At 34.1% G+C, this 16,412-nt stretch overlaps 2 protein-coding genes across 10 annotated transcripts in view; one reads left to right on the forward strand and one right to left on the reverse strand.

Annotated features, from left to right (window-relative positions):
- TMEM243 (transmembrane protein 243) overlaps positions 1–16,412 on the forward strand; it is a 72,152-nt gene that overhangs the window by 49,135 nt on the left and 6,605 nt on the right. For 2 of the 3 annotated variants that reach the window (XM_031938630.1, XM_031938628.1), the window contains one exon: positions 11,779–11,897. In XM_031938630.1, the coding sequence (XP_031794490.1) occupies positions 11,779–11,897 (119 nt within the window). Of the gene's footprint in view, positions 1–11,778; positions 11,898–12,234; positions 12,301–16,412 lie in introns of those variants that run through there. The other variant, XM_031938629.1, reaches the window with a different exon arrangement.
- The window catches only part of DMTF1 (cyclin D binding myb like transcription factor 1), a 56,031-nt gene that overhangs the window by 15,355 nt on the left and 24,264 nt on the right, over positions 1–16,412 (reverse strand). For 5 of the 7 annotated variants that reach the window (XM_031938627.1, XM_031938624.1, XM_031938623.1 and 2 more), the window contains 7 exons: positions 13,789–13,865; positions 10,751–10,908; positions 9,207–9,239; positions 7,847–7,956; positions 5,282–5,510; positions 3,884–4,035; positions 2,088–2,348 (listed from right to left, as the gene is read on the reverse strand). In XM_031938627.1, the coding sequence (XP_031794487.1) occupies positions 2,088–2,348; positions 3,884–4,035; positions 5,282–5,510; positions 7,847–7,956; positions 9,207–9,239; positions 10,751–10,908; positions 13,789–13,865 (1,020 nt within the window). The remainder of the gene's footprint in view (positions 1–2,087; positions 2,349–3,883; positions 4,036–5,281; positions 5,511–7,846; positions 7,957–9,206; positions 9,240–10,750; positions 10,909–13,788; positions 13,866–16,412) is intronic. The other 2 variants (XM_031938625.1, XM_031938626.1) reach the window with 2 other exon arrangements.

Below are 16,412 nucleotides of genomic sequence, written 5' to 3' on the forward strand. Positions count from 1 at the left end.
TAGTAACACATAAGCAAAACTAAGTAACAGGATCCCTTTTTTTAAAAAAAAGTATCCTGATGATGGAAGGACACTAAGTTGTGTACAGCATAGCACACCCTAGGAATTGACCAAAAATCCCCATCTATATTGCTCATTTCCCATAAGTTTAAAGGATCAGAGTATGAAGGGCTTTAGAGGTCACATAATTCCTGAAAAGGAATTTCCTCTGGAATATCCCTAAGAACTCGTGAAGAAACTTTACCTGAAGATCTCTTGGTGAGGGAGAATCATACTATTCACTAAGAAGCCCATTTCTCTTTTGAACTTCACTAAATACTGTCTACAAAAGAAGGTAAGGACCACACAGAAACACTAATATATAAAAGCATAACAATTGGTTTCCTGGCTTAAAAGAATGCCCTAACATGATCTCTGGATGAATGCTTACTCCCCCTTTTCAACTTACTTCTTAAGCTCATTCTCAATTTGTGATTCTTTGTTGAGCTTCTACCCAAAGGAATGCTAATACTAATTGTACTTTCTTGCCAGATTTGATGGGCACAAAAACATTTATTAATTAAACTAAATCTGGAGTTATACAGAATGCATATCTGGACTTCAGGGAAGTGTTCTGTTATGAGGGCAATTGGTATGAGATGGCCTCATGCTTCACTGAAAAACTTAGGGTCATCCTTAGGGAACTCCCTCTCCTCTCCAAGTCTACACTTTAAATCATCCTAGTGTTATCAACCTCAGCTTTTGCCCTTTACCCTGGCTTCAGGGAATAAGGTGGCCCTTCTTGCCAATGATACCTCTTCTTGTGCCACTAATTACAGCCCTTCCCATCTCCAGAAGCCTGAAATTATCTCCTCTCTCTCTATAATTTTTAACTTGTTTTTATCTGCTAGCTCTTTTCCTGCTGCCTACTTCCTTTAAAAAAAAAAAAAAAAAAACCTACACATGACTTGATCCATCACAGACCCATATGTTTATATATCTTATATGTTTATTTATTTCTCTTCTCTTGCAAAACCAAATTCCTAGAAAAGCTAATCAATACTTGCTATCTACGTTTTCTTTCATTGTTTCTCAAACCTTTGCAAACCAGGTTACATTCTCACTACCTGACTGAAACTGCTCTTCCCCAGAGTCACCAATGGCTTCTTTATTATATATTCCAGTCTTTTTTTAGTTCTCATCTTTCCTAATCTAACCCCTTCCTCTTCTCTCTGGGTATTCATGTCAAGGCTCTGTGTGCATAGCTCAATGAGCTTTCTTGGATCCTTTTCTTCTCTCCCCCACACCATCCCCCCATTCTCTCTCTAGGTGATCACATCAGCTCCCATGCATTCACTCATCATTTTTATGCAAACACTTCCCAAATCTATTAGCTGTCCATTTTCTCCTGAACATTGGTTCTGCATTTCCTATTTTCTGTTTGATATCTCGGGGACATCGAATCGACATTATAATGCAACATGTTCAGAAGAAAATTATTTTCCTTCCTAAACTGTCCCCCTTTATATTACCAGGGTCTAGCACAGTGTCTAACACACAGAAGACACTTAATAAATGCTCCCTGGTCAAGTGCTATTAAATTCCTAGTTTCCTGTCATAAGAAAATCTTCCTGCTGTGTAAATCCTTCTTAGTGTACTTTTGAGGATTTACTGATTAAATAACTGATTTTAAACCTCTCCATTCCCAATTGCTTTTAAATGATGAACTTCTGAAAATGACTATAAATTTCCCAAAAGTTCTCAGGATCATTTTTTGACTCATTTAAACTTTGATAACTCAAGAAGTAGCATAGAGTGCCAGATCTAGCTGGAATCTGGAGAAAAATAGACTTGAAAACTGCCTCCAACACTTCCCAGTTGTGTGAACATGGGAGATTCACTTAACTTCTCTAAGCCCCAGTTTCTTTAACTATAAAATGGGGATAAAAATACCTACTATCATTACCTATCTCTCAGAATTGCTGTGAAGATCAAATGGAAAAATGCATATAAAGGTCTTTATAGACCTCAAAAGCACTACATTAGCTATTATTATTATTATTATTGTTATTAACAGTACAAGTCAGTCACAAAGTGCAGACACTTACAAACATGGGTGATCTGGACAGGAATCTGCAAAGCTGTCATGGGACTTGGAGAGATGCCTGTATTCTCCTCCAAGCGGGCAACTCGGATCTGAACATGTTGAACGCTTGAATTGGTATTAGTGTTTGGAACTCCGGGGCCTGATTTGTTCTCCGAAAGTGTTGGATTGTTTTTTTGGTTCTCGTGCAACTGTTTAAGACCTTTTATCAAGACTGAAGGGAGATGGGTAGACAAAAAGAACATTGATTCGCCGACATCACCATCTATGTAGCAAGGGAGGTGGGAGGAAGGGATGAGGTGAGGAGGGAAAGTATTTGGAATAAATAGTTTGTTCAATGGATGTCGAATTATATATATACAGTAATGAAACATTTGAAAAAAAACCACATTTGCTAATTTGTTTGTTAGCTAAGTAAATTTTTATTAATGAAATATCAATGTCTTTATCATTTAACACTTAAATAAAACCGATATTGGGAAATATATGAACCAAACTATCTAGGGCATTTCGTTACTGGCAAAATGATTTTATTTTTGGGAGGGGAGGGTATTATTTGAGAAGGATACTACACATTTCAGATGTTATTTGTATCATAAAATTAATAAACTTAGAATGGTTAGGTACAAGAACTTTAGGATATCTGACCTAGGTTTTTTGGTTGATTACATCCCCTCATGGTAGCTGGTAATGTAACCTCAGTGTTAAGAGGAAGAAGATGGCAAATTCTTTCTATTAACTAATCACGGAATTGCAGTCATAAAGAGCTTGTACAAAAAGCTATCTTCCTACCTCTTCTATTTATGACAAGCTGTCTTGTTTCCTTTCCCTCTCCTCTACTAAGGTTACATGTTCTGCTTAGTTTCATGTTACATAATTACCGTGGACCATTTTGCATTAACTCCTGATTTTAAAAAGCTACAGTTAAATGGTTCATCAGTGAACCATTTATTATTTTATTTCTTTTCTTTTCTTTGGCTTTTTTTTTTGGGGGGGGGGGGATGGCAAGATGTTAAAAAGGGGGCAATAACTTTAATTAGCATTCAAAATGAACAGATTATAGTTCAATTTACCAATGAAAATCTGAGTCTAACAGATCAGTTTGTGAATGAGAAAAAAAGATGTTGTTATGGGGGTAGGGGCATATAAATCTGAACATATTTTCTATAAAAAGAGTAAAATTAGGACTTTAAATAGTAAGCTTCCTCAGGTTATCTTTAGTGATACAGCTGACTAAAAACTGATTTAACACTGATTTTTAAATATGTAAAATTTAATTTCTCTTTATAAACAACTGCCACGAACTTCTAATTTTAGAAGCTTTAGTTACTTCAAAAACATATTAAACCCTTTTTTGAAGAAATGGAAAGTATTGTTTATAGCTCAGAACTATAGATTAAATAAAGGGTGGGAACATTGAAAGTTCCAATACTAACACAAGTTGAATGACTGCAGCTCCTGCATTGCCTTCAAGGATCTCAATCACTTCTGAGCACATGATTAATTAGGCACATGACAGAATTATTATCATTATATTTCAGGAAAAAAAATGGTAAAAGAAAAAGATTTCTTATCAGCATTAACCAGATAAATTAAGAATTAAAGTTATGCTTCTCTTAAATGAGATGCCCTTCTATCCAGCAACAGAAAATTAGAATAAACTTTCCATTTTCAGCCCTAGTGATCAGCATTTTATGAACAGTATTGAACATTATGATCATACAAGATCCTTAATGACAACAATAAGTGTCTACTGTGACAACAGAATGAAAGACTAGGCACAACTAATTAATACATTACCGGGGAATGAAACATCCTTGTGATTTGCTATCTGCCTTTTGATGGTCCACCATTTACTTCGGAGCCATTGTGGTGAACGAACACTGCTCCATCCCTCGGCTAGTAGATCCCAGTTTATATCATTTTCATCAGCCACATCAAGCTCTGCTATCCTGATGGGTTACAAAAATGGGTGTCTGTTAGGTGCTACCCTTTGGAACTAATGGCAACCCTACCCATATTTGTTTTTTCTATGACTGCCCAGAAGTAGTATGGCACTAGAGATCATGGGAAATGTAAGAGGTTAACAAGATGGCATTGCCAAATTGTTGGGGAAAGGATTCCAGATGCAGGCCAGATGTTCAGAGCTATAATTAATGATTTTAATTATAAATGAATACCAGGTTTTTATGAATTCAAATGTATCACTGTGCAGGTAAGATATTATTTAGAGTTTAGAGTACTACCAGAGCCAAATTTTAATTGTGCTCTGTACTTGGTTCATAGTATGACTCTGAACAAGTAACTGTTTTCCTAGATCTTAGTCCTTCCAACTAGTGAGTTATACTAGAAAAACATTGTAAAATGAGTTGTTTATAAAAAAAAAAAAAATCAACCAGACAGACCAAAAATTTCAACATAAAAAGCATTATGTAAAGAGGTATGACTATATTTTGAGGCTAGGATGAAGTAACATAATTACACTGAATTTCAATATTGAATGAATAATATGGCATTAAATTCTTCAAAGCTTTGTCCTTGCCTACAAGTTTCATAGGCCACTCAAGTCATTCAGTTTTAAAAAAAATCTTTAAATTAAGAAAAACATTTTACTAACTAAAAGACTAATCTAGTAATCAAAGTCTTGTCTCTACAGGTATCCAGTTCACATGTAGGCCAGGGTAGTTGAATTGTCTAAATAAGGTTACTCTATATTTTAAAGCTATATGCATCTTGTATGAAATGGAGGATTTTTTTTTTTCAGTCTAGTTTTTCATGACTAGATAAACATGACTAGGATTTCCTTCTTGGCAGCCTCAGCAGAACAGCCAAGGATTGAAGGGCGTGGAGACTGAACAACCCTCTTCCCCCTAATCATGGTCCCTCCAGGCCAGGGCTGAGGCACAATAATGGGACAGTGGAAAAGCTTACACTGCCGCTGCCTGTGCCGTACCTGTTCTGTGGATAGAGAGGACTTCAGTCTCCAGGCCTTCAATCTGGTACCTTGCACGGGCACTAAATTCACTAAAAAGGAACAGAACACAAAACAAAAAATAGCTCAATATGAAATACTTAGGAACTCAAAATGAATCAGGTCACTATGGGAAGGATGATTTTCTCACTTTACATATCCAAGGAAGCAGAAAAAAGATGGCCAATCAAGACTTCATAAGTCACAATAAATGGTAGGAAACAAACCTCAAGATGAGATTGATTTCATCCTCTTTGGTCCACTCTGTCCCTCCACTCTGTTTCCAGTTCAGGTAGTTGAGCCACTTTGAGCGACACTGCTTTTCTGAGCGGGTCCCGACTCGTTCAGCCACAGCTGCCCAGGATACTCCCTGTGTGACGATGTCACCTGGCTCAGTACTTGTCAGTTCGTGAACTACTTCTGCCAGCCTTTTCTCCTCCTCTTCTGTCCACTTCCCTGAAAAAAGGAAACCATCTAGAATATCACCACTATTTGTTTCCTGATTGGTGTTTTTTGCAAAGCAGAGATTCTTTACTACACACACAAGGTTTGAAATAAGCACATTAATACTTCCTGGACAATCCAATTAGAGGTTGCCAGATATACCTCTATCAATGGTAACATTTGGCCCAATATGTTAAATGTATTAACAAACATTAACATTTCCAGGGAGAACAATCAAAATGAGCCCAGCTAAATCTGAAGACAGAAAAATTGACAAAATGCACAATTAGTTTTTGTTGTACACTTTCCATGCAATTCTTTGTACTTCGTATTCCAAAATCTACTCAGAAACTTCCTTCAATTTAAAATTATATAATGTACAATGTAATGAACCCAAGGACTGGTTAAAAAGGAAAGCATAATACTGGCTAGATAAGAGTCTCTGTATAGTTCTGGTTAAGATCGATGATTTCCACTCTGTCAAAATGGAACAGGATGACTAGAGATTGAGAACAACTGGGTAATTAAGTTTGTCATAATACTATTCATGACAGTTTTGGAAGTACTTTTGAGCTACTCTGTACCTCACGTATCAATGGAATATTGCATATTTTATGAGACCCCCCCAAAAAGTTATTCCTATATGCTTCCTACTTGAAATTAGGACACTAAGGCTGGGCAGCTCCTTTTTGGTCTGGCCTAATAAACAGAAGTGATCAGAAGCACAGAATTTCAGAACTATAATGGATCTTTTTTTTTTTTTTTTTTTTTTTTTTTGCTGAAGCACTTGGACTTGCCCAGGGTTACACAGCTAGTAAGTGTTAAGTGTTTGAGGCCACATTTGAACTCAGGTCCTCCTGATTTCATGGCTGGTGCTCTAATCACTGTACCACCTAGCTGTTCCACTCTATAATGGATCTGAGACCATCCTGTCCAACCTAAATGCCGAAACCTAAACCATTCTTAGGTAGCTAGTGCCTTTTGTTCCCAATTCTATAACTGTTCTCAACTTCTATTCTTTGCAGTTTAATCTCAATGTCATCACTCTTACAACCTTGGATTGTTATTTTACTCTCCCTATTATTCTTCCTATTCCATTTTCTTTTCTCTAATGTCTTCCATAAATTTATAACTTTATCCATGACATCCTAATGCTTTCTAGTAAAGTTCAAACTACTTTGGTTGACATTCAAAGCCTGCCATAATTTGAATCTATGGCATCTTTCTAGACTATGTCATATATTTTCTTTTTCAGACCAATTTCCATTATTCATAATTGACTCTATAGTTGCACTTCAATTGCACTCCAGGGTCTGTTTTCCCGATACATACTTTTATAATTTTGTTCACTTGTTCCTGCTACCTAAAATTTCTTAATCCCTTTCCATTTGTTAAATTCCTACTTATTCTTTAAAGTTCAACTCAAAATGTAACATACTCCAGAAGGATTTCCTTTATCTTTCCTAACTGGTAATGTACTTCCTTTTAAATCTTATATAAATATTTGCATATGCCTTTTCTCTACCTTATTGTCTTCTACCAATGTTAACTATGTGTATATTATATTTCACTCTAGAAAATATGCTGCATAAAGGCAGACATGTCTTATCTAACCTGTGTAATTAACCTAAAATAGTGGTCTGCACATAGAATTTATTAAGTGGCTGGTAAATCAGATGTAATGGGGCATGGGATTCTCAAGATGAAAGTATTTTCATTTCCATTTTTCAAGTTGGGAAGGAAAGGTAAAATATAGACAGCGGTTGGAGTTGTCTATGTGCAGCTCAGAAAATATGTAAAACTGGTAGGAGGAGAAACGAAGTAATAATGAAAGAGAACAGGGCTAAGCAAAAGGGAGAGACTGAAGGCTAATGTATTATTCTTCACTCCCATCCCAATCTGGTATGGAGAAATGACCAATTTTAAACAAAAACCAAGAATGAATTTGTTGGAAATCACTTATTAGATAAAAGAAGTTTCCCAGCAGGAAATACATCAAAATTTTCTCAAATACAAAATGGCTTCCCTGCCTCATGGAAAATCCAAGTCATTTTGAAATTAAGGAAATACTAGACTGTTTGGGATGATTTTAATTTATACAGGAAAAAAAAAAAACCCCACACCCCAACAACAATTATATAAAATGACCAACAAGAAAATGTAATGTCAGTTTGATTTTTCTAAAGAAACCAAAAATGTAATTGGTACAGGGAAGGGAAATTAGCCTGTGAGCTTGTTACTGAAGGAGTATGGTTACCTCTACAGAATGAATCTGACATTTCTACAAAGAGAAATACAAAGTTTAAAATTCACAGCCTGCAAACAGTGCTGCAGCACTGAAACAGTACCTGTATTACAGGTATCCTTCATCAGCCGGCATCGATCTTTGACGGAGGATGCGCTTCTTCCAAGTGCCGCCCCTATTGTTGCCCAGTCATTGCCGTGCTTTATCCGGAGCCTAAAACAAGAGTCTGCCAATCAGCATTTGGTTCAACTGTTTTCTCCCTTTTTATTTCATCATTTATTCTTCATTCTTCTTCTTCCCATATGACTGGTTTGGAAGTTGTGGGCAGCAATACTTTTGAGAGCCAAAGTTTGAAAGTGTGGCCTTTTTTTGGGGGTCCACAGTTGTCTGTGGGTGAAAAAACAGGCAGCAATTGCCTTTTTCCTGGGTCAGAGAAGAAATAAGTAACTTGGATATGTCTTCAAAAAAGACCAAATTTCCCCTTAGCCCACAACTATATTGATATGATCTGTCAGGTATCTCTAGATAGTTTTCTTTTTTAGTTATCTTCATTTTTCCATTTGTATTTCTTATCTTTCTGTCCCACTATTTTATAACAGAATTTAGCTTCTATATTTCTTATTTCTTCTAATGCCATAAGATCACTTTTCTCCAATAAGCCAAAAGCATTACAGTGGAAAGAGAACTGGACTGCAAGTCAGAATCCCCAAGTAGACAATCTTTCTTGGCTCTACTACATCTATTACATCTCTAGTTTTCAGTTAAGAGGGAAGAAGACTAGAAGACTGATCTCTAAGGTCCCTTCCTGCTTAATCTAACACATAAGGATATCTTGTTGACTTGAGACTAACTAAAACAGGATCTTGCTAGGAAACAGCCCACAGATCAGGATTGTTTGTCAAGCCATCATTATACATTAAATTAAAAGGCATAAACTTGGCTTTTATCTCAATGCTACAATCTCCAAAAGTCATGCTTATGATAGGACTTTTAGGGAAGTAAAGTAAGATAAGTACTTAAGTCAAAAGTTGATCTACTTTTAAGGAAACAAAAAAATGAGATTAGGGAAGAAAATGACTAGGACTGAAAAGACTTGAATTCTCTTGTCCTGGCTCTGCCATGACAAGTCACACCAAATCACTTAACTTCCTTAAGTTCTTTAGTTTATTCCTCTGTAAAATGGGTATTAGAATACCTACTATAATAAACTTGGTAAGCTGTTGTGAGAACCAACTGTGCACAGTATTTGTAAGTGCTTTGAAAGCTACAAAATAATTAAGAACAATTTAATATCATTTTCAGTCATTGCTTTGACACTTAGCAAAATTTGACATTCAATTCTTAAACTCTCTTCCAGGACCAATAAATTACAAAAATCTCTTAAAATGCTCAAAGCAAAAGCTTTTCAAAACAAGAGATACAAAAAAAGTCAGACTTTATTAATTAGGGGGGGAAAAACTTACTCCTTAAGTTTTTCAATTTCTTCAGGAGTATACCTAGAGAATGCCAAGAGAGAAATTTATAGAATTAGTTAGTGTGGAATAATGTAAAGCTAAAAACCTTAATAAAAAACCAGTCTCATTCATGTAAGAAAAACAATTTGCAAACACTAAAAATGTTCAGATAAAAATTGAAAAACAATTATCATAAAGACATATCTACTTTTGTTAACAATCATAATTTTTAAAGAAGTATAAAAATTTAAAAATGGATATGAATGTTACTTTTTCCTTACCCCCCCCCCCCCTTTTTTAAACTCTACAAGAAAATATCTGCTTTGATTGAACATGGTCAAGGAATAAGCATGTCTCCTTTTAAAAAAGATGCCAGGGCATATACTGTACATATATAATACTTTTTTATTTAGGATACAAACTTTCAGGTCTGGCATAGGATACAATATGTTTAATAGTCTTCAGGAAATTCTTTGTCTAAAATGCCTTTCTAACTTTAATCCATGGCTTTTACTCACAATTTTTCCTCATCTTAATTTAAAAATAAATTTAGACTTTCTGAAATCATTATTATTCCCTAAAGAGGGAAGGATGACAAAATCTCTAGTACCAAATTCCCTCAATGCTCCCCAAAAGAAAAATTCCTAGTATCATCTTGACATTTGGACATGATATCCTTTTGCTCTAATTTGAAGGTTGTCTCTTAGTAACTAATTATGAAACTACTTAGGATTACAATGTGGGGGTTGTATTCAAAATGCTTATTTACTAATAATTTGCTCATTCTGAAAATATCAAGTCAATCAAATTGCACACCATTCTTTATTCTCTTCTTTCTCGAATACCATGGAAACATAATTTCTTTCCTTGCATATATATTTAGTTTTTACAATATGCTCACTTCATCGAGTTGAGTACCTGGAGAAAAAGTTGCATAAGCCAAACTGGCAAACATCCTTAGAGTTCAAGATCTAAACAATATTTATGAAAATAATTTTTAAAATTTTCTTGTAGCAAGTAGTAATGTTTTAACAAGCACAAATCTTTTGTAGTTTTTCTGAACAATCTGTATGAATGATATATTTTCTAACTCTATGCTTGCTTTTGTTCACAAAGTTATTTCATGCCACTTTAATTTTGTAAAAAAAAAACAAAAAACAAAACCTCTTGATGTCAAAATGGATTTTAGAAAATCTTGGCTCTTGAATTATAAAAAAAACTATTCTCATATTTTACAAACTATTGCACTTAGAAGCTTGTTATCTTTGGCAACAAAACAAAATTCAATGAGGCAGGTTAAGATTAGACCTTGGGCAGGGGGATTTTGTTATTAAACTAAAAAAATGGGCTTTTTTAAAAGGTAGTTTGTCTCGCACCACAAGCAATGAGTGCAAGATTCATTTTAGGTAAGTCTCTAGAATAAATTCAGATTGGTCTCTTACTTGAATCTTGGTTATATCTCTTACCACCATTTTAAAGAAACTAAATTTTCAAATGAATTTGTTCTAGTCATTAGTCACAACATGTAGTATTAAAGGTTTCCATTTTCATACTTTCCCACATGGTTCCTGTCATCGTACATGCGAAGGACTCTTCTATACACTGCAAACAAAGGCCGGTTCAGACCCCATGCTATAGTCCTGTAGAAATCTTTTCTTTCATCTTTTGACATCTCAAAGATGATTTCTGTGGCATCTTTTATTCCACGTGCCTAAATGAATTACATTTGTTTGATTTAGGGATTTTGGATATAAATGCATGCAACCATACTAAATTTCCTAAGTTTGCCATTTGTAATTTCAATTTTGCCACATATAAACATCATGTTATTAGAAAAGCCACCAGACAAACTTAAAAATGGTCCAAAAATGAAATCTAAAAATATGAAAAATAATAGTAATTTCATTTTGCAAATGAAAGGTGTCAAATTGCTTTTAAAATTATGAGGAATTTAAAACATTTCCTAGACAGATGGTCTTCCACAAAGTTGTATCTGCCTTTTAATTCAATGATTATTTATTAAGATCCTGTTGGCTGTTTCTGCAGATAGAACTGGGACATAAAATGAACATCAAGAACCTATTTCCATAAAGAATCTACTTCTGGCTTACTATGATTATTTTTAACCTTTCATTTTTACTGATAACATGAAACATAGTAGCAGTAAAAGATTTTGTGCTATAAGGGATCTCAGAGGTATAACCACCTTATTTTAGCCCAGAGAAAGTAAGTACCCAGTCATACTGACAGGAATTAGCTAAATTGGTACTGGCAATCTGGTCTGGAGCTCTTTTCAACTATGCCAGGTACCAACTAGGTACTAACTGAATTAACAGGGTTCTTCTGGGAAATAAATCTCTATAAAGCAGGCTAGAAAAAGCACCATGCATGTAGTAACAAGTGTTTAAAAATCAGGCTCCTTCTTTTCCCACAAACCACTTCCAGTTGCACAGTGTTGTCAATCATTTTTTCAAGAACCCAGGCTGGAAAACTTGGGAGTCACTCATGGCTACTCTTTCTCTTGACATTCAAGTCAATTATTGCTCAGTTCTTTTCCAATGCTTCTTTTTCATTTTCACAGGTACCAGTTAAGTCCAAGTTCTTATTATTTCCAGTCTGGATAACTGCAGGTGTCTCTCAGCTGGTTCAGCAGTCTGAATTTCTCCCTCAATCAAGAAGCTGGACACGGTCATTTCAAAGGTGAGAACACTGGAGTCCAAGGAGTTTACATGACTTGACTGAGGCCAAAAAAAATGAGTCTAGACAATAGATTTCTCTTTCTTCTACATAGTATTGCTTACCCTAAATGTATAGCCCCCTTTTAAATATTACTACTGTTATTCACAGGGAAGTCGCCAGAAGTCTTTTGGTAACACTTTAGTACTCTTCCATTTTATAACTCAACTGTTTTTTTTCTCTGTAGTTTTGGGTAAATGTAATTTCCTCATTATTCTTGTTAAATACTGATCATTTAAAACCTAAGCTCCCACCTAAAAGGAGACATTCTTTATATTTACATTGAGAATTATTTCTGCAGGTCATCAAGTACTGAAGTTTGACACAAGTTTCATCTTAGAGTTTAGGCTGAAGATATCAGTGCTCCCTTCTATACATGGAATTAAAAACTACAAAGCAGATGTCTGAGTTCAGTAATACTGAAAATTTGATGGAAGGATAGGAGAAACTTGCATCATCATCTCCCTCCTCAGAGCTCCTAAAGCACTTGTCATCCTCTCAGTGTAATTCACTCATTTGGCACTCACTCTTATAAACTTAGTTATAATGTCCACTAAAGTTTTACTCTAATGGAATTTTGAAAGCTATGACAGCCAATTGTCAAGTCCTTCCAAGCTAGAAAAGCTTCAAATATAGGCCCAATGATGATGTCTGTTGTCCAAGGACCAATGTAACTAAATTTGCAGAGGCTCATTACCAAGTTGCCTGTAGGGTGAAGAATTCTGTGGCCAAAGGAGCTCTGGAAAACTATTAGTATACTGCGGAGTTGTTATCTGCATGGGTAGAGGAAATATCCACGCTGACAAAATCACAGATCACTGAAGTTGAAAAAGTATACATCTTATTTCTATAGTTATTCCATAAGATCCTTGAAGACAGGGAATATACTTTTGTATCTGCTACAGCTTCTAGACAGTACCTTGGACATAGCAAGTACTCTTGATTGACTAATCTACAGGATAAAGGCTAGAATTATCCTCTTTACAATTCCATGGTATCTCCCTTCTCTTCCCCCAAACTCTAAATATCTCCTGTCATATTGGATTTTGGACCTAATAATGTCGGCCAACTATTATTTCTGAGATAATAATCCAATAGGTGATAGCTGTGCCTTCATATGAGAAATAATCACAACTCTTTCTAAGCAAGTCAGATCTAGTTTAAATTCAAAGAAGGAAATTAAATTCTTGGTCTTAAGACCATATAAGCTGAATTGATTTCATAAAATATAAGTTCCTCATACAATCTTTAAAGCATAATAATGTGCTTTAAAGTCCTGAGAAAATATAAGGATTTATAAATCTATTCTTAAGTGTGATAGAAGTACTTTAGTAAGACAAGCTCAGACTTAAAATTTGAAGTAAAGTTTTTAGGTAGTTCAAAATCATGTCTTGTACATTATTATTATTAAAACATTTTGCTGGAGAATTCTAATATTGCAATTCCTAGGGATGTTAAAAATAGTTTTTTTTTTTTTTTTAACCAAATAGAAAATATGACTATAGTAATATAAAAATATCATAACAATTAAATGTTATATCAAGAAAAGTAAAATTTGAAGGAAAGTGATGTAGCTGAAAAAACAGAATCAAAACAAAAAAAATCATTAACAATGTCTCTAAAATTAAAAAAATAATAATAACAGCAACAAAATTTGGAAAAAGCATACCAAAGAAAAGGGGATGAAGAAGGGGAAATGAAAGCAAACAGAATTTTTTTATTATTATTATTTTGTTAAAGCTAATATAAGCAATAATTGATTTAGAGTTTATAGTTTTATGCTTAATCATTTTTTATTTTATTTGAATGTTTTGAATTAAATGAATTAAACATAAAAATACATTATAATAGATACCTTTAGATAACGTTCAATATTACTCATTAAAATGTCAATTTCTTCCTTTGACCACATTCCCTGCTTCCATTTATGCCCTAAAAAAAACAATAAGCAATGTCATGGAAACTGTTATTGCTTGCTATCAAAAGTAACAAAGTTATGATTGATTACATTTGTAAAGCAGATAAATAAACATAGGGAAAAAAAATCTCAACTTCTTAAGTAAATTTGCTTTCATATTACCTGGTTTTATATTATTCAACCTTAAAATTTTTCTCTATGAAAAATTTTATGAAAAGAGAGACACAAAGAAACATTGAGATAGAGACAGAGAAAAAGTCATTATTAACTACACCAATTGATACGGTCACATTGGCTTTTAAATCCTAAACCTGTAATAAGAACACATATATATCTTAAGACAGGCAAAAGGAAACATTTAAATATAATTTAATGGGAAATATTTCTTTTCACTAGGTACTTTGCTTTTCTTTGTGATCTCTATTCCAATTTTCAAATAGATCTGTGATCTCATTAATTTGGGTATTCCTCCCAATGAATGATGCAGATGACAACCCATTTATGCTTGCCCATCCTAAAGGAGATATTCCTCGTAAGTCTGCCACAAGGATTCTGTTCAATGAACTGAACTTTCTCCAGACTGCACCAGTGGAACAAATGATGATTTATCTCATTTCTCAATCACATATTCGACATCATTTATAGTGCTTCTTCTGCATAATTTTGCATTTGCAATATGTTGCTTCCTGCTTATTCCTACCATTCATTCACCTCTCCTTTGTCCTTGGGTGACTCACCAATTTCATTTCTTGTAACTTAGACTAGTATTCTGTGACTCAGTCATACATTATCAGAAGAGTTTTTGTTGTAGTTTTAGACATGGAATTTCATCAGTATGAGGGAATTACTAATATGGAAACTCTCCATTTAAGAAGCTATCTTTTCCATATTTTGTCTAGTTTCCTCCTTAAAAGGTCTTGTGATGATTTTGCTTAGTTGATCTCTGAACAATCTTTCTTCCAAACTATTTTTTCTTTCAGTTTCTTGATGTTTTATGAGGCAATATTCCTCATCATTTTGCATCCTCCTTTTTCATATTTTATAAATGAATTCATATTCTAAACTATTATTGTCCTTGGCTGACGTATCTCACTGGTTGACAAGAAGATTTAAGTGCTTGGTAATTAATTTTTCTGTTTTGTTTTTAATCACTTTTAGTCTCTTTGTGATAGCAACTGGTTCATGTTGGTTAAACTTTTATAAGAAATTGTTATATTCTCTAAGTGTCCTTTCCTCTATCCATTTCCCATTATTTAACATAAATTATTAATTTAAATAGGTCAGGATAAAGTTTTAAAAATTACATATATCAGAACTTTTGTCATTTTTATTCTACTTCTGTATAAATCTTAATCTTTGCTCCAGCAAACTAGTGACTATAAACAGAAAGATGATTAAAGAGATTTCTGTATCAATAACTAGTTGTTTCCTATCTATTAAAATATAATCATTTGCAGTTCACCATATTCTGCATTTTCCAGTTCTATTCTCAAATAAAGGCTTGATCTATGGGTATTGTCTACTCTCATGCCTTACTTCTTAATTATAGTTTTTGCCATTTTTATTTATGCCTATCTTTGCATTAAAAGCATTGAATATCAAAACCTATACTAACTTAATTTAAAAGATCTTAGGAGTTTTCTTCATCAATTCTCTCTTCATTCTTTGTAGCAGACATTAGGGTATAAGATGCAAACATTTTTTATCATGGCCTTTTTTTTTTTTTAAATAAGAGTAACAGTCAATATTTATATAATGTTTTAAGATTTGTAAAATACTTTACAATATGTTATCATCACAAGGACTAAATAACAAATACAAACCATTTTCTCACTCCTTTCTTTTGATTTTGTACATAGAAAAGGAAACAAGATTGACATGTCTTACTTTCTCCAGTAGAACATCTACTTATTGGTCATCAGACATGGACTTTACATTTGTAGTATCAACAACTCAGTATATATCTATAAAAAGTCTAAAAACTGCCATCTGTGTTCCACTATTATTGAAGAAAAGGGAGGCGGCCACTCAGAATTGAGAGCAATTGCTATTGTTTTATGTAAAACAACAACCTAAAGATACAAATAAAACCGAAAGTTTTTGCTTTCAAGTTTATATACTAAATGGAGGAGACATTAGGAGAAACTTCAGTGCAAATGAAAGGTTCGGCAACAAAGCAGATAGTGACTCATCTTCTTTAGTATCATTTCCATCGAGAATGCCATATTTATTTCTAATGTTGAGTCACCTAATAGTGCCAGGAATTTTGGTGAGATTTTTCTCTTCTGGTTCCCCAGGTTGTATCTCTACCAAGATTGTTCTTGTGTAAGATGGCTATGGTGGGGTAGGCTCGAAGAAGGCAGTAATGGTGGATATGTCTAAAGAAATCATAGCCATGTGACCAACTTGCTGGCAGTGAGTTACTTTACTTAGGTAATCTGGGACTTTGAAAGCAGTAGACAAAGCCTGTGACCAGAATCATACTACAAACCTTTCCAGTGTGGTAGTATCTGCCACAGCTTATGCTCCACTGGTGTGTATATATATATTGGCTAAAATAA

This window comes from Sarcophilus harrisii, chromosome 5 (genome assembly GCF_902635505.1).
Source record: "Sarcophilus harrisii chromosome 5, mSarHar1.11, whole genome shotgun sequence".
NCBI classification, from domain to species: Eukaryota; Metazoa; Chordata; class Mammalia; order Dasyuromorphia; family Dasyuridae; genus Sarcophilus; species Sarcophilus harrisii.